The 22,019-nt window shown below is 51.1% G+C and overlaps 2 protein-coding genes across 2 annotated transcripts; both read right to left on the bottom strand.

The window, feature by feature from the left end:
• Positions 1-2,656: 2,656 nt before the first annotated feature.
• On the bottom strand, positions 2,657-3,622 carry LOC147600797 (olfactory receptor 14C36-like). Its single transcript, XM_086747254.1, has one exon. It carries the CDS (start codon positions 3,620-3,622, stop codon positions 2,657-2,659), a length of 966 nt encoding a protein of 321 aa, XP_086603380.1.
• An 8,861-nt stretch (positions 3,623-12,483) lies between these two features.
• LOC147600796 (olfactory receptor 14A16-like) lies at positions 12,484-13,548 on the bottom strand. The gene has a single exon (XM_086746606.1). It carries the CDS (start codon positions 13,546-13,548, stop codon positions 12,484-12,486), a length of 1,065 nt encoding a protein of 354 aa, XP_086602732.1.
• Between the last annotated feature and the right edge of the window lie 8,471 nt (positions 13,549-22,019).

Below are 22,019 nucleotides of genomic sequence, written 5' to 3'. Positions count from 1 at the left end.
TTTCAACTTCTCCAGTAGACACAACCAAGCCATGTTCCTGCTGCTGACCTGTCCTGTACTCTAGTGGAAGGGACTTGCCAACTCATATTCAAGGCCTCTTCCTGGAAGGACTCACCAGGAACTTGGGCAGAGAGGATCTCAGAATCAGTGTGGCAGCCAGGCACCTTCTGCTGGCCTGTCAGGTTGCTGACAGATGTGAGCTTAGAAGTACCTATCCCAGCCACGAGTCAAGGGCTGACCTATCAGCTCCTTCAGAAAGAAGTGACCTCACAGCCCCTTTCCCAGCCATGTTCCTGCTGCTGGCTTCTCAACTCCAAAGAGAGAAGTGACCTCACAGCCTCCCTCACAGCCATGTGCCTCCTGCTGGTCCATGAGATCCTGAGGCACAGCTGACCACACCACAGCACGCTCACCCATCTCCCCCTTGCGGCCTATGAGCTGATCAGATACAGGTCACCTCACATTCCTCTTCCAACACCATGACATTGCTCTTGGTCCTCACGATCCCTGCCCTGCCCCAAGGGACCACACAGCTGAAGGCAGGGTGAGGAGAGAGGATGATTATGAGCGCGTTAGAGCGTGGGAAAGAGGGTTTCAGCAGTTAGGGTAGGGCTGTGGGATTAGAGCTCACCTTTGAGAGTTAGGGATTAGGCAAAGGCTTAGGGGCAAGGTCTGGTGTTCTGCTGAGGGTGCCTGGTTAGTGTTTAAGGCGTGGGCTAGCTTTGTGGGCTAGGGTTTTGATTAGGGCTGGAGCCAGGGCTAAGATTAAGGCTAGAATTTAAATACCAGAGATAAAGGCTAGGGGCTAGAGTGAGCAGTAGGGTAAGAGTGCGGCTAAGGGATTGTGGGTTTGAGATTTGGCTTAGGTGTAAGGTTTGAGGTTAGGGACAGCTTAACCTCAGTTAGGTCAGTACTGGTGGATTGCTGTCAGGGTGAGGAGTGGCCTTTAGGAACAGGTTAGGGCTTAAGGTTCCTGGTTAGAGATAGTGTCAGGGATTCACATGAATGTTTCACAGTCGGTCTTTTCACAGCAACATCACTATAACCCATTTGTCCTCCTCAAAATATTTTTTAATCTTTTGGCCAAGTCTCTCTTCCCTCCCCCAGAGCTCTCATCTCTCTTGCCCAGCCTTCTCCTAACCTCCCCCAGTGTGCCATCTTATTGGGGGCAGCTTGCTGACGACCTTCATGACCGCACAGTATCTCTCTCCCTGCTGCTGACCAGTCAGAAGTGACCTCACAGCCAGCGGCTGAGGGGAAACGTTGTGCTGCTGTGCTTGAAATTACAGCCTCTTCACGGCCCACCCAGCAGCGCTGGAGGAAGGTGATGCTCTGCACCATCACAGAGGTACCCTGCCTGCTACCCAGCTCATGCACCAGAAGGGTTCCTGGGCTCCCTTTCCCACACGGGTGCTCCAGTCAGCACAGGGTATCTTGGATGCAGTGGCCACCTCTGTGTAACCAACTGAATCTAGTCCAGAATGGGAGTTTTTGAAAAACATTGAAAGCTATGCAGAGAAAGCACTCTGAAACAGCTTCTTTTCTGGCAGCATTAGGTTTTAATGATTTTTTAATGAAATTTTGCTGATCACTGAGGGATTCTGCTAGTATCTGGCTCCTTGGAGGACTGTCTGCTACTGACAGCATTTACTTTTGATCATCCAACCAGCTTCCTACCAGCCACATCATCCACCTCTTCAGGCCACATGTTAACAATCTGCTCTAAGGAGACTACGGGAGATCACTTTCAAGGACTTGGAAAAGTTCAGGTACACAACACGCCCTTCTCCCCCTACCACATGCATTCAGCAATCTCTTTCTTGCCCTTCAGGTGCCACCAGCACCCTTCTGCCCCTTCCCATACCACAAGCCTTCTCCATATCACACATTTCCAGAGGAGAGCACACGAGGCAGTGCACATCAGTCCAGGTCCACGGGGCCTGTTCAGAAGAGAACCAGAAGTCATTTCTCCCAGCAGGCCCATGAATCCAATGGGTTCTCGGTGTGGTGCAGAGCTTTCCTGAGCATTTTCCTCAGGGTTCCCCTTCCCCCCAGACTTTCTAGTCTAAAGGCTGTAGATGAAGGGGTTGACAAGGGGTGTGAGGAACGTGTAGAGAAAGGACTTTGTCAAATGATCACAGGAAGACTTGTCTGGGCATCACACACCCAAGGTACGGGCGTCATGGAAAACCGTGGCACAAGTGAGGTGAGAGGAGCATGTGGAAAAGGTCTCTACCTGCCTGCACACGCTAGATGGGAGATCTGCTCCAGGGTGGCAGCTCTGATGCACACAGGATGGCCACGTGAACAGAAAGGGGGGGATGGGATCTAAAAAGCAGGTTATGAACGGGAAGAGCATGGGTGTCACGGTGTCACCGTGTGAGAGCTCCAGCAATGGGGTGAATTCACAGAAGAAGTGGTCAGCTCTGCCTGGGCCACAGAAATATATCTGGGACATGACTGCAATGATTAATGCTGATGGCAGAAATCCTCCTAGGGAAGGTGCAGTTGTCCTCTGGAGACAGATGTCGCAGTTCATGAGACTTGTAAACAGCAGAGGGTGGCACACAGCCCAGTACTGATCATAGGGTGTGGTCCCACTCAGCAAGAATGACAACTACAAAACCTATAAAGGCTGGGGCAGTAAGGAGTTCCACTATGAGTCATACATTGAAGAAGATGGACACAGGATCGCTTCTGGAAAACATTCAGTCATCATTTTCCATGCTGCTTCCTTGAGCTCCTGGTTCCTCATGCTGTAGATGAGGGGGTTCAGTGCTGGAGGCACCAATGAGTACGAAGCAGCAACCAGTAAATTCAAAGATGAGGAGGAGATGGAGGGGGGCTTCAGGCAGGCAAACATGCCAGTGCTGAGAAAAAGGGAAACCACGGCCAGGTGAGGGAGGCACGTGGAAAAGGCTTTGTGCCGTCCCTGCTCAGAGGGGATCCTCAGTACAGCCCTGAAGGTCTGCACATAGGACACCACAATGAACACAAAACAGCCAACAAAGACAAAAGCACTAAATGCAATAAGTTGAAATTCCCTGAGGTAGGTGTCTGAGCAGGAGAGCTTGAGGATCTGGGGGATTTCACAGAAGAACTGGTCCACAGCATTGCCCTGGCAGAGTGGCAGTGAAAATGTATTGGCAGTGTGCAGCAGAGCATTGAGAAACCCACTGCCCCAGGCACCTGCTGCCATGTGGACACAAGCTCTGCTGCCCAGGAGGGTCCCGTAGTGCAGGGGTCTGCAGATGGCAATGTAGCGGTCATAGGCCATGACAGTGAGAAGCCAGTACTCTGCTGAAAGGAAAAAGACGAATAAAAAGGCCTGTGTAGCACATCCTGAGTAGGAGATTGCCCTGGTGTCCCAGAGGGAATTGGCCATGGCTTTGGGAACAGTGGTGGAGATGCAGCCCAGGTCAAGGACAGAGAGGCTGAGGAGGAAGAAGTACATGGGGGTGTGGAGGCGGTGGTCACAGGCTATGGCAGTGATGATGAGGCCGTTGGCCAGGAGGGCAGCCAGGTAGATGCCCAGGAAGAGCCAGAAGTGCAAGAACTGCAGCTCCCGTGTGTCTGCGAATGCCAGGAGGAGGAACTCAGTGATGGAGCTGCTGTTGGACATTTTCTGTTTCTGGGCATGGGGACCTGTCCAAGGAGAAAAGGCAATGAGATAAGGCAGCGTCGTCTAAGCAAAACCTACTCCAGTTCCCATGGAACCACCCCAGACTTCCTTGCCCCTTTCAGGGAGACGTTTCTCATGTTCCTTGTATGAGCTCCACATGGTGCTGGCGGAGGTGCCATTGGGAGCAGGGAGCACTGCTGTGACGTCTTGAAGGGCAAGTCCTGCCCTACAGAAATAGATAAATAGGAACACAGAGTCATCTCAGATTAAAGTCTCAGGAATTTCGCCGATGACACCAAGTTGTGTGGTGCCGTTGACACGCTGGAAGGGAGGGATGCCATCCAGAGGGACCTGGACAGGCTGGAGAGGTGGGCCCGTACCAACCTCATGAAGTTCAACTAGGCCAAGTGCAAGGTCCTGCACCTGGGTCATGGCAATCCCAGGCACAAATACAGGCTGGGCGGAGAATGGATTGAGAGCAGCCCTGAGGAGAAGGACTTGGGAGTGCTGGTGGACAAGAAGCTCAACATGAGCCGGCAATGCGCCCTTGCAGCCCCGAAGGCCAACCGCATCCTGGGCTGCATCAAGAGAAGCATGGCCAGCAGGTCGAGGGAGGTGATTCTCCCCCTCTACTCTGCCCTGGTGAGACCCCACCTGGAGTACTGTGTCCAGTTCTGGAGCCCCCAACACAAGAAGGACATGGACCAGTTGGAGAAGGTCCAGAGGAGGGCCACGGAGATGATAAAAGGGCTGGAGCACCTCTCTTATGAGGCCAGGCTGAGAGAGTTGGGGCTGTTCAGCCTGGAGAAGAGGAGGCTGCGGGGAGACCCGATAGCAGTCTTCCAGTTCCTCAAGGGGGCCTACAAGAAAGATGGGGAGAGGCTGTTTAGTAGGGCCTGTTGTGATAGGACGAGGGGTAATGGTTTTAAAATAGAGGGGGGTAGATTTAGATTAGAAATTAGGAAAAAATTTTTTATGATGCGCATTATAGAACACTGGAACAGGTTGCCCAGAAATGTGGTGGAAGCCTCATCCCTGGAAACGTTCAAGGCCAGGCTGGATGAGGCTCTGAGCAACCTGATCTAGTCAGGGATGTCCCTGCTCCTTGCAGGGGGGTTGGACTAGATGACCTTTGAAGGTCCCTTCCAACCCTAACCATTCTATGATTCTATGATTCTATGAAATCTACTTTTGATACCAATGAGCTTTGCAACCTTGCTGCTCCCAATTTGCTTCACAGCAAAGTGACTCTGCAGAGCAAGAGAATTCCCTGCGGCTTAGCACAGAGTGAGCGGAGCTGGTCTGTCTCTCCGTCCCAGATGCCCTGGACTTGCAGCTTTCTGAGACTGAAGGTGATCACACTGCTGTGTTTCTGTGAAAAGCCAGCAGACACTGCTGAGAGCACAGGGATCCACTGCAGACCACAGAATGTCTCACCCTTACTCGGGGTCTCAGCACCTCGCTTCTAGCCCACAGCACTCACGGCTCATTTCACCAACACAAAAGCAGGGTTTTGGCCTTAGCATCTCTCTGCTGAACCATGGGGTGTGCAGGTAACACAAAGATGTTATGGGAGATGTTTTCATCCTGAAAGGAAACTCACATCCTGGAAGGATACTGGAAGAAGTTACAGCAAGAGTTTTAAAAATGGTATCTCACTGAGGGAAAACCAGCTCCTGCCTCAGCCCCACAGCCTGCATTGCCCACAGCCCCACAGCTGAAAGCTGGGACACTTGTTCCCATGGACACAGCTGCAGGAAAGGACCCACAAGATCAGGGGGTGACTCTGCAGCTGGAACTCCCCTCCCCAGACAGCCTGACAGCAAGAACAAGATCCCAGCAGCAACACCACAGAGAGGTGGAGGCACAAGGGCAAATACAGCCAGGGCGCGGCTGAGAGAGGACAGGGCAGAGGCAGGCGGGCACTGGGGACAGCGTCCCCCTCCCCCAGCTGTGCGTGCCCCCTCCCCGACACCACCATTGCCGGGCAGCTGCTCTCAGCCCCTGTGCTCTGCAGAGGGCAGTGGGCACGTGGCTGGAGAGCTGCAGCACGGCTCTGCTGGAGCTCTGGCTGCAGAGGAGGGGGTTCATGGCTGGCACCCCGCAGCCCTGAGGGCAGAGGCTTGGGTGGGTGGGAGAGGAGGCCGGGGGCTTGCTCAGAGCAAGGGGTCTGCACTGGAGGGGATGCTACAGAGATTTCTGAATTCTCCCTCCCACAACATTTCTGGGTTTAGTTTCCTCTCATTCCTTGATCGTAACTGTGATGCCTGGGGATTTTCCTCCTGGGAGGAGTTTCCCTGTCTGATCTCTTTTCCCTGTCAGCACTCACAGACCCCATCCCACCCTCTGTGCACTCTCCCTGGCCCTACACACACCTGCCTGTTTGCAGAGCACTGGCTGGATGCCTGTTCCTGTTTGGAGGTTCCAAAGGCCAGGGCAGGACAACGCTGCTGGGTGCAGCACGGGTGATGCTGGTGCTGTGCCTGGGCAGAGAAGTGGCTGAAGGCACTGGAGGAGGCGCTTAGCAGACCAACTGACCACTCACACTTACAGCTCAGGAGTCTCAAGGACTTGTCCAAGTTTGACAGCTCCTTTTTTGATTTCTCTTTCCCTCCCCACCTTCATTAGACCCCTACCCTCAGAGTAGGAAAACAAAAACAGAGACTCAGGAAAGCGCTTTATCTCTATAGCAAACCCTGCCTTGACCTTCCTCTTGACACATACCCTTGGAAGTTTCCCAGTGGTGACGTGGAGCTGTGAGCAGCCCTGACCCACACAGCACCCTCTCGACAGCAGAAGGACCCTGCTCAGCCACAAGTTGTTCCTCCCACCCACAGCCTCTCCCCAAACACCATGGGGAGCTCCCCGGGCAGGCTGAGTGCTGAGCCCGGCAGAGGCAGAGTCCCTGCCCCAGCACACAGCCCCTGGGGCGCAGGGACCCTGCTCTGAAGGACAGCCCTGGGCACCCCTGGCTGCACACACACATTCACACCCTGCAGCCGCCCCTGGGAGAAGGCAGCCGTCGTGCCCTGTCCCTCTGGCCGTGCAGCTGAGAAGCCCTCGTGTGGAACACATCCTGCTCCTCTACTGTGAAAGTCCTCCTGACTGTGGGATGTGACAGCTTTTGGAGGTCTTTCCACAAACTACAGACACATTGACCTTCACGCAAGTACTTACCACGTAAAGGGCTGTGAATTTTTCTCTCCTGTTGAGTTCTCAACTCTTCTCCCACCCCAGGCTGCCTTTCATCTCTCTGTGCCTCGCTCCTCTCCCCTCAGCTCCTGCAGGCAGAGCCCTCAGCCCTGCTGCGCTTGGCAGAGGAGCTGCTCCTGGGCAGAGCTGTCTCTCTGCAGCGCTGCCCTGTTACCAGCAGCTCCCTCCATCCCAGGAGCCCGGCCCAGCTCAGCAGCAGAGGCCCAGCCCAAGGCGGCACTTTCTCTGTCCCCTCGGGGCTCCCTCCAGCTGTCCCTGGGGCTGCAGGGGAACCTGCTGGGAAACAGCCTGGAGCCAGCACTGATGGTCCCTCAGCCGGGGAGACAGGCTTCTTTCCAGAAGCACAATTTCTCCCCTCAAAGTTACATCTAATTTTTTTTTTTTTTAAATTGGACAGGACTCCCAGACAGAGACAGGCAGGGATCTCCTTTACCCCTCCTGAGAGAAGGGGTTCAGCTGAGGCAATGAAGGCCTCTCATCCTGCGTTTCTGTTCCCAGCATTTGAAGGAGACTCAGCTCCCTCCCATGCACACCACAAACCTACTTCGGCCACTGATCAGGTGTGCACGGAATGGACACCTGCACGTGAGCGTCTTCTCTCAACTCCCACGCTCACTAGCGGAGATGGAGGGCAGGAGCGAGGTGTTCAGGTGCAAATACCTGGCCACAGGGGAGCTGCCGGAGGTGGTGAAGGTACCTGCAGGTAACTGCAAGCTCTGATGGAGAAGTTCGCAGAGACAGGGCAACATGTCAGAGATCATCTGTTCTCCAAAGACAGCATCCTCTAGGCACAGCAATGGTTCACATCAAAACTCAGTTGACACTCAAAGTGGCATTCAGAGGCACCAATGTGAGCTGCTGCTACTTCAGGAACAGTTAGAAAGGAACCAGAAGTCTTGTGGGATGACTGCTAAATTTGGAAAGAGTCGGTGTAGGGAGAATTGCAGAATCATAGAATGGTTAGGGTTGGAAGGGACTTTTAAAGATCATCTCGTCCAACTCCCCTGCAAGGACCAGGGACATCTCCACCCTTATCAGGTTGCTCAGAGCCCCGTCCAACCTGACCTTGAATGTTTCCAGGGCATCCACCACCTCTCTGGGCAACCTGTGCCAGTGTTCTACCACCCTCAGTGTAAAAAAAACTTTTCTAATGTCTAATCTGAATCTGCCTCTTTCTATTTTCAAACTATTACCTCTCATCCTATCACAGCAGACCCTACTGAAGAGTTTCTCCCCATCTTTCCTGTAGGCCCCCTTTAGGAACTGGAAGGCTTCTATAAGGTCTCCCCAGGGATTTCTCTTCTCCAGGCTGAACAGCCCCAACTCTCTCAGCCTGCCCTCACAGGAGAGGTGCTCCAGCCCTCTGATCATCTTTGTGGTCTCCTCTGGACACACTCCAACAGGTCCATGTGCTTCTGATGCTGGGGTCTCCAGAACTGGATGCAGTACTCCAGGTGGGTCTCATGAGAGCAGAGTAGAGGTAGATCTGAGATAATCTATGTCTTTGCCTCAGTTGCCCCCAGCAACATCTCCCAGACTTTTGTGCTTTGAGGCAGGATTCTGGATGAGAACAACCAAGGGTGGATGGGGATCAAGGCAGGGGTTACTTGAGAAAACTACACCCTTACCAGTCCTTGAGACCAGGAGATTTGCAGACAAGGGTGCTGATAAAGTGTTTTTTCCTCAGGAGATCCTGGTCTGTTACGATCCCACTTAGGAAGGTGATCAAACTCCATGAGGTATCATTTCAACTGCTGTTCGTTAGGTCTAGCACTATAAGAGGAGTATCACAGAGGCAATCTTGTCTCCCTTGAGAAGGTGAGAACCCCAGGTGGTGAAACATTGAACGGGCTTCCGATCCAAACACTGCACAGCCTGTAGACCCCATCCATAGAACACTGCCTTCTGTTTTGGCCAGTCAAGCTACTACAGGATTTTCTCACTAGGAAACAACTCCATTCATCTTCTCTACAGTCAAACTGAAATGATGTTTTCATGAGATCTTTCTGCTGCACTGTGCGATACAGGCAAAGCCACGCAGCAGACGTAATGTCCAGTACAAAGCAGGACCAGCCTGCAGACTCTGTGTGACACTGCTGCTGAGGCTGTCCTGTGGCCAAAGGATCCATGCAGCACAGCACAGGTTTCAAGGCCGTGGTGTACGTGCAGCACAGTGCAGTCCAGCGCTAACTGCTTGATGTACCATGGTCTTCTGGTAGGGATCAGTTTCCCTGTGAGAAGATTGTGTTCTTCTGTGGTGCCACAGCTGAGTTGCTGTGCCCCAAATGTGCACTGTCAGGAGGACCCCCATGTCTTGTCACAGCAATGTGACATTTTTGGATTGAATTAGATGTGGTAAGACACCTTGCTCAACTGGGGTGCTGCGATGGAGGGACACAAGCTCTGCCAGAGGGAATGGCAGGGAGGATGAGGATGAGGAGGATGACCAATGTGTGAAGGAGCAGCTTCTCTATGAGCTGGGCAAGAGGTTGAGTTAGCTTGTGTGAGTGAGGATGGGAGAAGAAGTCAGTACGGTGACATTGTCTTGGCAGATCTAAACTACGTGATCGAGCAGAGTAGGCAGAAAAAGTCTTCTGTCAGCAACCTGAGGAAGTCTCCAGCTTAACGAGCTGGTTCCCATGGGGGACGGTAAGTGCCCTGGCATTCACTGGCCAGGCAAACAACACGGTGCCAACAATCTGGAGGTTCTTGGGATGACTTCTTAGCACAGCTGCCAGGTGGGACAACAAGGGTGATGCTCACCTGGACCTGATGCTGACCAAGAACAAAGAGCTGGCCATGGCTATGACAATCTGTGTCAGCCTTGGCTGTCATCACCATGAAATAGCAGGGTCCCAAGCACAAAGGGCAGTGAGCAAGGCCAGCAGCAGAGCACGGGCCCGTGGACTGCGGAGCAGGAGTCTGTGCTGTCCTTGGGAGACTGATACAAGCGGTGCCTTGGGGAGCAGCTCTGAAGGGTGGAGGAGCTCAGGCAATCCGGTAGGCCTTACAGGACAGCCTCCTCCAAGGACAAGAGTGATCTCTCCAAATAACCTTGGAAAGAAGCAAGCATCTCGGGAGGCTGCTTGTCTGAACTGCCTGAGCTCCAGGACAGAAAGGCAGCACGCAGGAGGTGGAAGCAGGGGAAGCTGCAAAGGAGGAATTTAGATTTCACGAAAGCTCCCATAGTCTTGATAGTTGCGGAGAAGGGGAACAGAAGCAAAATGAGCTGATCCAGGCTTAGAGGGTCATGCCGAACGAGTCACACTCTGCCTGGAGGCCTGTAACAAGTGTGCACTGCAGACATTTGCATCTTGACTGCATGCCTCAGGCTAGGAGATGGGGAATGTCCCTGGCTGTACCAGTCCATCCACATCTCTCGAGATGTTGAGTCTAGATGGTGCAGAGGGCCACAAAGATGATCAGTGGGCTGGAGCACCTTTCCTATGAGGACAGGCTGAGAGAGTTGGCACTGTTCAGCCTGAGAAGAGGAGGCTCAAGGGAGACCTTATAGGGGCCTTCTGGTACCCCAAGGGGGTCTACAGTAGAGATAGGGAGGAACTCTTCAGTAGGCCTGTTGAGGAAGAATGAGGGGTAATGATTTTAAAATAGAAAAAGGTAGATTGAGATTAGACACCAGGAAAATTTTTTTTACAGTGGAGGTGGTGGCACACAGGAACAGGTTGCTCAGAGAGGTGGTGGATGTCCCATCCCTGGAAACACTCAAGGCCAGGTTGGACGGGGCTCTGAGCAACCTGGTCCGGTTGAAGATGTTCCTGCTCACTGCAGGGGGTTGGACTAGATGACTTTTAAAGGTCACTTCAAACCCAAACCATTCTATGGTCTATGATCTCGAGAGGTACCTCTCAAACTGAACTGTTCTGTGAGCATAAAGGAGAAAAGTAAGGCAGAAAGATGTGAATTACACACAGCCCACAGAAATACAGAGTGGATGCTGTGGAGGGGACTCATGGTGGATCAGAGGAGGAGTGTGAGGAAGAGGGAGGGGCAGGGTTGGACTTTCGTACACTGATGGAACCTTTCCATTTCCCACCCCCCTGTGCCTGTCAGGGTTGAAGTGTGTAGAAGAATTGGGAATGAAGGAGCAATGTGAGCCTGGGAAAAAGGAGTCTGGTGGGGGAAAGACTTTGATATTTTTGTTGTAGTTTCTCACTATCCACATCTGTTAATTAACAATAAATTAAATTTATCTCTCCATTACCACTGACAATAATTAGTAAATGATTAGCCTGTCTTTATCTTGACCCATGAGCTATTCTGTCTTTTTTTTTTTTTTATTTTTGTCCTGTTGAGTCAGGTCAGTGGGTGAGCAGCTGAGTTGGTGTCCTGCTGCTGGTCAAGGTTAACCCACCACAGGACCACATCAGGACTGCTGTGTCCAGTATGGAGCTCACCAGCACAAGAAAGGCCCTGACAGACTGGAGCGAGTCCTGCAGAGGCCAGAAGCTTGGGGCCTGGAGCATGTTATGGTCAAGGAGAGGCTGAGTGAGCTGTGTTTTTTGAGATCCCTCAGAGCCAAAAACTGGAGCAAGGACCCAGGCCAGCTGGTGGGATCTCCATCAATGGAGATTTTCAGTAGTTGTCAAGACAAGGCCATGAGCACCTGATCTAGCTGGAGCTGTCTGAGAAAGGGCTTGGCTGACAGACCAGCTGTGGCAAGAGCTGTGGTACTGGGTGTGTAATGACTTCCAACAGGAAAATAGTTTCCTTTTTATTAGTAATGCTGGTGGAGTTGGGCATCACTGAGCCCTGGAGGAAGAAGGAGGTGATCATGCATCAGAGGGTCCTTCTCAGGGCTGGGGTCTCTGGGCAGAAGTGGAACTGGCCAGTGTGTGGGACTGGTCTGGGACAATTTTTTCTGAGTCAGCTTCTTGGGATGTCAATGGAACATGGCACAGACCCTTAATCCCAACTGCATCGTTTGCCCTCTTCTCTGCCCCCACTATCTCCACTAACCAGGACAAATTCCTGGCCCTGGGGCTCCTCAAACAGCTCCCAACATCTCTTCACTTCCCTCCCTTGCCTGCTGAGTCCCCACTGACTCCTATGGCATTGCAGCATCCTCTTTGTGGATACCTTGATTCAATGCTTCGCTTTGGAACAACTTAATCTTTTGAGTTTCCATTCACTCCCACCCCGGGGTACATGGTGAGTCTGCATCCTGTCCTGACATCTTCATATTAATTTCCAGAGAAATTGTACATCCATCAGTGCGGTCATACATGAAGGAGGCTGAGGAGGCAATGGGCAGCCCATGCACCATCTCCACTGCCATTGGACTCCAAGAAGAGAGCCTTTAAAACAATAACTTCTGGTGCAATTAAACCCAATTAAATTGTGAGCTTAAGACAAAACATCAGGAGAATGCAAGGAGAAAAGGCACTTCAAAAGACCAATTCCTTGGAAAATTTTTCTGCAGCAATGTCGGAGGAAGAGCCCAGCCTTCAGACAATGCACACAGGAAATGTCCCTTTATTGAACAGGCTGCTAGTGGACGGGTCACATCAGGCACAGTGTGGTGCATGCACTCAGACACAACAGGATCAAGTCTCAAGACAAGTAGTAGAAACCGAGAAAATTTTATATAAGTAGAATTATCTGGGAGAAAAAGAACCTCAATTTCTCACCTAACATATACTTTGGGAAACATGCTGAGGAGGGGAGTTAGGCTGTTTGCAGTGCATCTGTGTCCCTTGAACCACTTTCCATAGGGCATTCTTCAGCTCCTGGTTCCGCATGCTGTAGAGGAGGGGGTTCACTGCTGGAGGCACCACCGAGTACAGAAATGACACCGCCAGGTTCAGAGATGGGGAGGAGATGGAGGGGGGCTTGAAGTAGGCAACCATGGCAGTGCTGATAAAGAGGGACACCACAGCCAGGTGAGGGAGGCACGTGGAAAAGGCTTTGTGCCGTCCTTGCTCAGAGGGGATCCTCAGCACAGCCCTGAAGATCTGCACATAGGACACAACAATGAACACAAAACAGCCAAATGCAACACAGGCGCTGACCACAAGAAGCCCAACTTCCCTGAGGTAGGAGTCTGAGCAGGAGAGCTTGAGGATCTGGGGGATTTCACAGAAGAACTGGTCCACAGCATTGCCCTGGCAGAGTGGCAGTGAAAATGTATTGGCAGTGTGCAGCAGAGCATTGAGAAACCCACTGCCCCAGGCAGCTGCTGCCATGTGGACGCAAGCTCTGCTGCCCAGGAGGGTCCCGTAGTGCAGGGGTCTGCAGATAGCAACATACCGGTCATAGGCCATGACTGTGAGAAGATAATACTCAGCTGAGATAAAAAAGAGAAAGAAAAAGAGCTGGGCCAAACATCCTTGGTAGGAGATGGCCCTGGTGTCCCAGAGGGAATTGGCCATGGCTTTGGGAACAGTGGTGGAGATGCAGCCCAGGTCAAGGACAGAGAGGTTGAGAAGGAAGAAGTACATGGGAGTGTGGAGGCGGTGGTCGCAGGCTATGGCAGTGATGATGAGGCCGTTGGCCAGGAGGGCAGCCAGGTAGATGCCCAGGAAGAGCCAGAAGTGCAAGAGCTGCAGCTCCCGTGTGTCTGCGAATGCCAGGAGGAGGAACTCAGTGATGGAGCTGCTGTTGGACATTTCCTTCCTTTGGGCACTGGGTGCTGTCCAAGGAGAAAAATTCAGAGAAGTGTTAGGACAGAAAACTCTGAGTAAAACCTCTTCCATCTCCCCTAGAACCTCCCACTCCCCCAGCCTCTGTCCTTCCAGAAAGACCTTCGTGCAGCTCCCTGGCTGAGCTCTGGGTTCTGCTGGCTGAGGGTGCAATGGGGAGCAGATGATGATGCCGTGGGCTCCTGAGGAGTCAGTGCTGCTGTGCACCAACAGGCAGGTAGGAACCAGGAGTGATCTCTGTTTAAATCCCCTCATGAAATCAACGACATTTCAGCATTGTCCCTCCCAACTCACCCGGCTGCAGAGCAGAGCTGTGGGGGGTTGGTTGTGTTTGTTTTACTTTTTGAAGGCAGACAGCCTTGAATTTTCTGTTCTGCTACAAGTGCTGCATTGGGAGAGCTGGGCTGCAAACAGGCAGACCCTTAGTGCAGAGTGAGTCCATTAAACTTGATCCCAGCTGCCCTCACTCCTTGAAGATGGGGTGTCTGGCAAAAAGAGCCAGCTTCATCCCCACCCTCTGGACTGCATTGCCCAGAGACCCACAGGCCAGAAGAGGGCTTGGGCACCTTGCTGCCATGGACACATCTGCACGGCAAGGCCTGCGGGGACAGTGGCTGAGCTGCTGCTGAACCCCCATCCCCTGAGAGCCTGAAAACAAGAGCAGCAGCAGCAGGGGCAGGTGGAGAAAGAAGGAGAAATGCCCCAGTGCTTCTGCCCAGGGCAGCAAGGCCATGGAGGGGCTGAGGGGCACTCAGGAGTCTCCTGTGCTGGAGCTCTGGCTGCAGCGGCTACAACTCACAGAGCCCATCCCACCCACCGTGTGCTCACCCCTGTCATCAGGAAACCTCCTGGCAGCAGGACCCTGCCCAGGCCCATCTTTCTGTTGGCCAGTCCTAAGGAGTGGGTCAGAAAAACACTGAAGAGATGACTGAGCTCTCTGTAGGCAAAGGAATGATGAAGGAGCTTTATCAAGTTGCTCTCAGACGTGCTGATCTGTCAGTGTAACACTATAGGAGCCTCCTTCTCTTGTCCAAATGTTTCCAATGATGGGGCACCAACCACGTCTCTGGGCAACCTGCTCCTGTATTTCATGAACCTTATTGTAAAATTTTTTTTCCAAATATCTCGTCTGAATCTAGCTCTGTCTATTTTAAAACCAGTACCTTTCACCCCATCACAACAGGCCCTACTGAAGAGTTATTTCTGTAGGCCCCCTTTAGATATTGGACGACCGCTATAAGGTCTCCCTGGAGCCTTGTCTTCTGCAGGGTGAACTGCACCTCTCTCAGCCTGTCCTGATAGGAGAGGTGCTCCAGCCCTCTGATCATCTTCATGGACTTCCCTCGACTCTCTCCAACTGCTGACCTTTGGGTTCTGCTGGCTGAGGGTGCAATGGGGAGCAGATGATGATGCCGTGGGCTCCTGCGGAGTCAGTGCTGCTGTGCACCAACAGGCAAGTAGGAACCAGCAGTGATCTCTGTTTAAATCCCCTCATGAAATCAATGACATTTCAGCACTGTCCCTCCCAACTCACCCAACTGCAGAGCAGAGCTGTCGGGGGGTGGTTATGTTTCTTTTGTTCCTGCCCCCTGTCCCACCTGAGGAGGCTTTGCTGAAGGCAGACATCCCTGGCATCTCTGCTACACTGCAGGTGCCATCCTGAGAGCCCTGGGAGGCAAAGGGACAGAGCCTTGGTGCACAGGGAGGACAGACAGTATGTCCATCCGTCCTGCTGTCAGCTGCCCTGGGCTCAGACCTCTCTGAGTCAGAGGATGAGCACACTCAGCTCTTCCCCTGAAAGGAACTGGATGCTCCTCAGAAGAGAGGAACCCAGTTTCAAAATGCAGATGATCTCCACACTCTTCTCTCCAGGGAAGAGCTGTGAGGGTATGGATGCCCTAAAGATGGGGTGTCCTTAAGAGAGAGCCAGCTTCATCCCCACCCTCTGGACTGCATTGCCCAGAGACCCAGGGAATCCCTGCTCTGGAGCATCTCCTCCTCCACGCTGGAGAGAGATCTCTGTGGGCTGTGGCAGCTGGACAAGACCCCTCCAGGAAGCTCCTGTTCATTGCCCTGCAGCCAGAGACTTACCGTGCAGAGGGCTGTGAAGGTTTCTCCTCCAGTGAGCTCTCAGCCCAGGCCGCCTTTACCCTCTCTCTGCCCTGCCTGTCCCCACTCAGTGCCTGCAGCAGTGCCCTCCGCCCTGCTGCGCTTGGCAGAGCAGCTGCTCCTGGGCAGAGCTGTCTCTCTGCCGTTCTGCCTCCTTCCCGTGAGCTCCCTGCGTCCCAGGAGCCTGGAGCAGCTCAGCAGCAGAGGACCAGCCCAAGGATTTTAATGACCTCTCTGGTGGGTTTGGGGCTAAGTCCATGAACCTCAGACAAGGTGAGGAAGTTGAGGAAACCTCTCCAGAAGTCAAAGTCAGATGCAAACTCCAAAGTTTCTTGGAGCACTAATGGGTCCCACTGAGGGACATTACTGACAAAGCCTCCCTGGGGCTGGTGAGAGCAGAAACCTGGAGGCAGAGATGACAGGCAAAGGCAATGTAGAGGTGGCTCTGATGCTGAGCAAATCTGAATGAGCATTATCTCTTTCTTATATTGTTTCTCACTGTGAAGAACAGCTTCACCACCACTGAAACCCCCATTGAAGCACTCTTAGGCTACTCCTATACTGTCTGGAGCATCCACAACGTTGGGCCAAAGAAGCCCATGTTCCTCAGCCATCCCACACAGGTCATGTGCACCAGGTCGCAAACACCACCTCTACAGACCTCCTCTGGTCACTCTGCAGTTCCTTCCTACTTCTTTGAAAAGGGGAGACCCACACTGGGACACACCTGTCTGTGTGGGACCACAGCCGTCCTGAGATGAGTGGGATCATACCTCAGGTTGTCTGGGTGGCCCATGCTCCTCCTAATGCAGCCTTGTATGCAGCTGGGCTTCCTCATGGTGAGCACCTATGGTGTCCCTCATAGTGCCCACCACCTTCTCCTCATGGTCCCTGCTCAGTCAATCAGATTTCAACCTGCCCTGTTGTATTTGGTTAATCTCTCCACTCTGCGGGACTGGACATTACTCCTTGTAAAACTTCCAGAGGTTTCTGTTGGCCAAAGCCCAGAGTTTCTCCAGGTTCCCATGAACTGAGCCAGCTGTTCATGTTTGTGTGCAGATGGCTCACCATGATGGTGGTTTCTCTCACAAGGTAACAGCAGGAGCAGTTGCAGGGCACTACAAATAACACCTCCAGGAGAAACTGTGGGGTCTGGGGGATCTACAAGTCACAAGGCCACAGACCTGTGCTGGGAGGGGAAGTTGCCCTTTATGGGAGAGAGCAGCAGGAGGGCCTGGAGTTCTGCCTGGGGACAATGAGTCAGCTGAGAGCTGAGTGGTCAACATGAGAGGGCAGAACATGGGCAACGTTGTGGTTGGTGGATGTCTGGTGGTGACCCCTTGGTCAGGAAGAGGAAGTAGATGAGGCCTTCTTCAGGGAATTGGAAGAAGCCTCATGTTTGCAGGCCCTGGTCCCAAAAGCAGATCTAAACTATCCCAGTATTTTGTGAAGGAGGATCACAGCCAGGCGCAAGCAGTCCAGGAGGTTTTTGGAGCACAATGACGACATCTTCCTGACAAGGGTGACTGAGCAGTCAGAGAGGTGAGGTGCCCTGTGGGACTTCATACTTACATTTGTCTGTGTGTGTTCTTGTGTGGGCCTGGGGGAACTGGGGGATGAGGGGATCCCAGGGCCAGCTGCTGGATAGACAGAGGGTCTAAAACCAGCTCCTGAAGGGAACCACACTGTGTGTGTGTCTGCAGAGTGCTGTGAACATTTCCCTCCCAATTATGCAAATCAGCCTTTATAGTATGCAAGAATTTTAACCTGAGAGAGGGAGAGAGACAGAGAGATTTCACATTGTGTACGGATTACTCATGCGCAAGGAAGCAAACTGACAGACACCAGCTCCTCACAAGAACCTGAAGGACACTCTGGACCTGAAAACAAAGACTTTACCTCTCGGAATCTCAGAGCTGTGCATGAGGGATAAAAAACACCCCCGAAACTCAATGCCAGTATGCCAGTCCCTCTAACACAGCTTTGAGACCCTCCCAGTGTCTGGCACCACAGACAAGTAACCATAGCAAGAGCAACTCCAGGGACATCTGGATTAATCATCGTTAATCTGTGGCGATGACACAGAAATACAGTTGCTTTGCAAAGTTTTATTATGATTAGTAATCAGGAGTGTATTTGTTAACTAGTGATTAGTCAAATATTGTTGTACCTCAATGTTTGTAGGGTATAAGAACCCCATGTAAACCAGATTTGAGGTGCCCCAGTTTGGCTGGACAACACTCATGAACATGAATAAATATTCACTCTGGTAATTCTGTAAGTGCATCCTAGGTTCTCAGTCGGCATTGGCCAGTTGGGAATTTTTGTAACACTTTGGAAACCCAGAAAGGACACAGCTGACTCACCTGGTCCAATGTCTCTCTCCCATGCGTACCCCGTGACCTGCACTGCTGCCTTGTTGCCGGGTTCCTCTCAAGAGGCTGGAGCACAGGGTGATCAGTGAAGTGTGGAGCTTGTTTGGAAGTAAGGAGGTGATTTTGGAATAATGGGATGCCGAGGAAGGATAGTGGAAGATTCCCCAGCAGATTAATTGCTGCAACACTGGAACCTGATGGGATGGCTGAGTCACCAAAAAGCCAAGCCGTGTGTCAGGAAATTTGGCCAGGAGTGACTGCCTTTGGTGATGTGAACCAACCATGGCCGCACTCTGGTTCTTTTGATTAAGCTGAGTTAATTATGCCAGCAATGGGAGATCTGGTTCCCATCACAAGAAGTAGCCCTTGGTATGTCTGGGATACTTACAGGTATCAAAGCAAATGTTCCCCTCCAGAGTGGAGAAAAAGTAGGGTTGTGAACAAATGGGAAAAATAGTATCTCTTTACATTCCAGACTATTAAATCTCAGAGAGAAGTTTCCCCTCCAGGTTGGAAATTGAGTAAAAGTCTCTGTCTGAACAGGAAAATCAGGGACGTGCCACATTCAGCTCCACCTGCCCATGCTACTGCTCTTTCTTCTGCTTTTGATCTGGTTTTGGCTCCCGCTGCTGCTTCTGGTTTGCAAACAGCTTTCCAACAAGAAATAAAAGAGCTGGGACCGGAATCTGGTCAGCTTTCTGTGGGAACAGCCTACGTGCCATTTGCACCTGCTGATTTGGGTTTGGGGTGACAAGTGCCCAGAGTGGGATGACACAGGGAAGGTGATGCAAACTGTAGGTGGCATCTTTGGCATCTCTAGCCCTCTGTGGGCTGACGTGCAGGGAGTGTTTGAGACTCTTTTCACTGCTGATGACAGAATTGAAATCTGGGAAACAATTAGCAAATGGGCCTGTGAAGCACAGGGCAGAACTCCATGGCCAACCAGTGACACAGGTCAGTCCCTCAAATTTACCAGCCAATACAGATGTGCTGTGAACCGTGACAGGAGATTGTCAGAGTCGTTAGAACTGCCAGGAAGGAAGACTGTAAATGGGGCTAAGATCCGAGGATGCCATCAAGGATATGCTGAACATCCTTCTCAATATTACACCCAATTGTTTAAACAAGTGAGCATGTTTAGAGGAGTCAGCCCTGGAAATGAGGAAAATCAGACTTTGATGGTCTCTTTCTTTGTAGATCAGGCAGCCTCACGTATTAAGAAATATTTTTCTAAGCCCAGGATGGCCGGGCAAAGGCTTGGATGAAATTGCATTGCTACATTCATGTTTAATGGAAAAGATGAAAGACAGCTGAAGCAAAACCCTCAGAAAGGAGAGGCACACAAAGCTCGTCTGCTGGCAGTGGCATTGAACAATAATCCTAGGTTGAGAGGACAGGGAGGGGGAGATTTCCAAGGTGGAGGCAGAGGAGAAAATGTCAGAAGCACTGGATCTCTAAGAAGAGGAGACTGTTGTAAACTGTTGTCGGTATCCTGGACAACAAGGCCATCGGAAACGGGAGTGCCCAGGATGACAAAACCCAAGGTAAAAGTGCAGAACAAAACCCAGGCCTCCCTAAAGGACCTCTCGCTGCTGCGGTGCAATCTTTCCTTGCTGTACGCAAAAAGGACAGCTCGGTGTCACCCAGGATTGGCAGTTAGCAGGGACCTGTGGTGCAGTCACTCCAGGAGCCTCTCAATAGGATTTTCTTTATGCTCCTTCTTATGAGAATCTTACATCTTTTCATTGATGAACGTAAATATTCCTGACTGATAGATACAGGGGCAAAGTTTTCTTCTCTAAACCAGTGCACTCAGCCATCTGAATCTCGATAACTTTCAGTATCTACTTGGGGAAAGATACAGCTAACATGAGCAAGATTCCCATCAAAGCTTTCCTGGGTTCTCCATTATTTTTCTAAAATTTTAGTAGAAAATTTGCAGGACGTTGGGTTTTTTAAAAAATAGAACTGGTTTTGGTATATGATGTGAAGGATTCATTAGGAATCTTACATAGCTGACACCTGTACCTTCCTGTTTGCCTTGCTGAGAAGGGCCATCGGGCTTCTCCACATAAGATACAGTTTGTAAGAGAAGTGTAAAGTATCTGGGTTTCATTCTCTGACAAGGGGAGGTCATTTACTTGAGGAATGTACTAGAGCCAGTGAAAATTGTGGCAGTAAAAACACGGACTGCGTGGATGGTGTTCCAGAGACCTTTATTGTTAGTAGGCGTTTTACACTCTAAGTTACACACGAAGTGCACACACTTAATTATCTGATTTGATTGGTAGCAATTTACTGTTCACGTGCCTTATGCTTCATTTGGATTGGTTATAGGTTTTTGGTTGTCTTTACTATTTTTGCCTTTGCTATTTCCTTTTCTTGTTCTAGTTGCTGTTTTTTGTTATTGAGCAAGCGTTGTTCCAGGACATAGCCCAAATTCGTCAATGTCAAACAGCTGCGTTGCACTTTCTGCCTCCACAATGCAAAATAAAAAAAATAGAACAGCAAAAGATAGACTGGAACTTTATTGTATTCCTGGGACTTATATGTAGATGGTGGGTCCTTATTAATGATGGAATAATGTGTATTCATATACTCTCCTCAGGGCATCCTTGAGCTCCTTGTTCCTCCTGCTGTAGATGCGGGGGTTCACTGCTGGAGGCACCACTCAGTACTGAACTGCCAGAAATAGATTTAGAACTGGGGAGGAGATGGGGATGCTTTTGTTGTTGTGATTCTTGTAAATACTGATATTCTTGGGGAAATTACAGAAACATTTGAAGGATAATGGAAGGATTACCATCTGAGTAGCCCTGCAGTGAACTGACTCCTCTTTGCCAATGTCTCATCACCAGTGCACAGCTAAGCCTGAGCTATTTTGGATGTACTGTAAAAAGTGCTGAGCAGAAGGAGATAATCACTTCTCCTGGCTGTGGTGCTGCTCATGCAGCCCTGGATGCTGTTGGCCACCTTCTCTGCTGGGTCCTGTTTTGCCTCATGAAACTGAAGGACCACCACAGCCTTTTCCCACAGAGCTGTTGCCCAGCCACACAGCTCCTGGCCTCTGTCACTGCAGCCTGTAATTCCCCTGCTCAGTCCTTGGGTCTTTTTAGAAGATGGACGCAAGATTGGCTTTTTGCTTTCTCCAGACATTACGACCTCACAAAATGTCTTGGAACAGCCCTGCTATGACATCATCCTGGTCTCTTAGCACCCTAAGATCCATCCCATCTGGTGCAACAGACTCTTAATGCTTGACCTTACCTAAGTAACCTCTGACTTCATCTCCATCCACTGCTGTGTTCTGGCTGGGCTCTGCCTTTTAGGCACACACAACTGAGAGACCTTGCTGGAGAAGACAAAGGCCAAGAGTACCTCAAACCTGTCTATTCCTCCTCTTATGAAACCCAACAGTGGCCACACATTCTCTTCATTTCTTCTTTCACTTTTCCTCAAGTAGGAACAGCTGATTGTTGTGCCCCTGAACTCCCTTGCAAGTGTCAACTCTGCAGCTTTCCTAAAACCAACCCTATTTCTGAATTCCTTCTTTCTTTCAAGTCTCTGCATCCATCTCCTGTATGCTTCCTTTTTGCCATGGAGCTTTCCCAGGAATTTCCTGCTTCCTCAAGCATCTCTCCTGAATATCTCTTCTTGTTTTCCTGACTGTTGGTGCAGACGGTCTTGTACTTGAAAAGCGCTGTCCTTGAAGACCAGCTCTACTGAGCTCTGCTGCCCTTCTGTGCTGCTCACATGGGCTCCCCCACTACAAAACACAAGACTAGGCCAAAGCCTCCTCCTCTGAGGTGGGGCATCTGCACTTTTCTATTTTCCTTCCTGTCACGAATCGATAAATATCCGGTTGTGAAAGGTACGAATTTCTCAGTTGCAGAATTAAGACACAATGGTGTCATACACATATGTTGGTTATTTATTTCATTCATACACAAAGGATAATGGCGGGGAAAGAAAGAGAAAGAAAGAAGAGAGAGAAAAATAGAAAAAAAAGAGGTGATAAAATACCACTATGGAAAGTCAGCG

Source organism: Chlamydotis macqueenii, chromosome 4 (genome assembly GCF_036417535.1).
Source record: "Chlamydotis macqueenii isolate bChlMac1 chromosome 4, bChlMac1.mat, whole genome shotgun sequence".
Classification (NCBI taxonomy): Eukaryota; Metazoa; Chordata; class Aves; order Otidiformes; family Otididae; genus Chlamydotis; species Chlamydotis macqueenii.
Note: the sequence above shows the minus strand (reverse complement) of the source record. Positions and strands in the feature narration are given on the sequence as shown.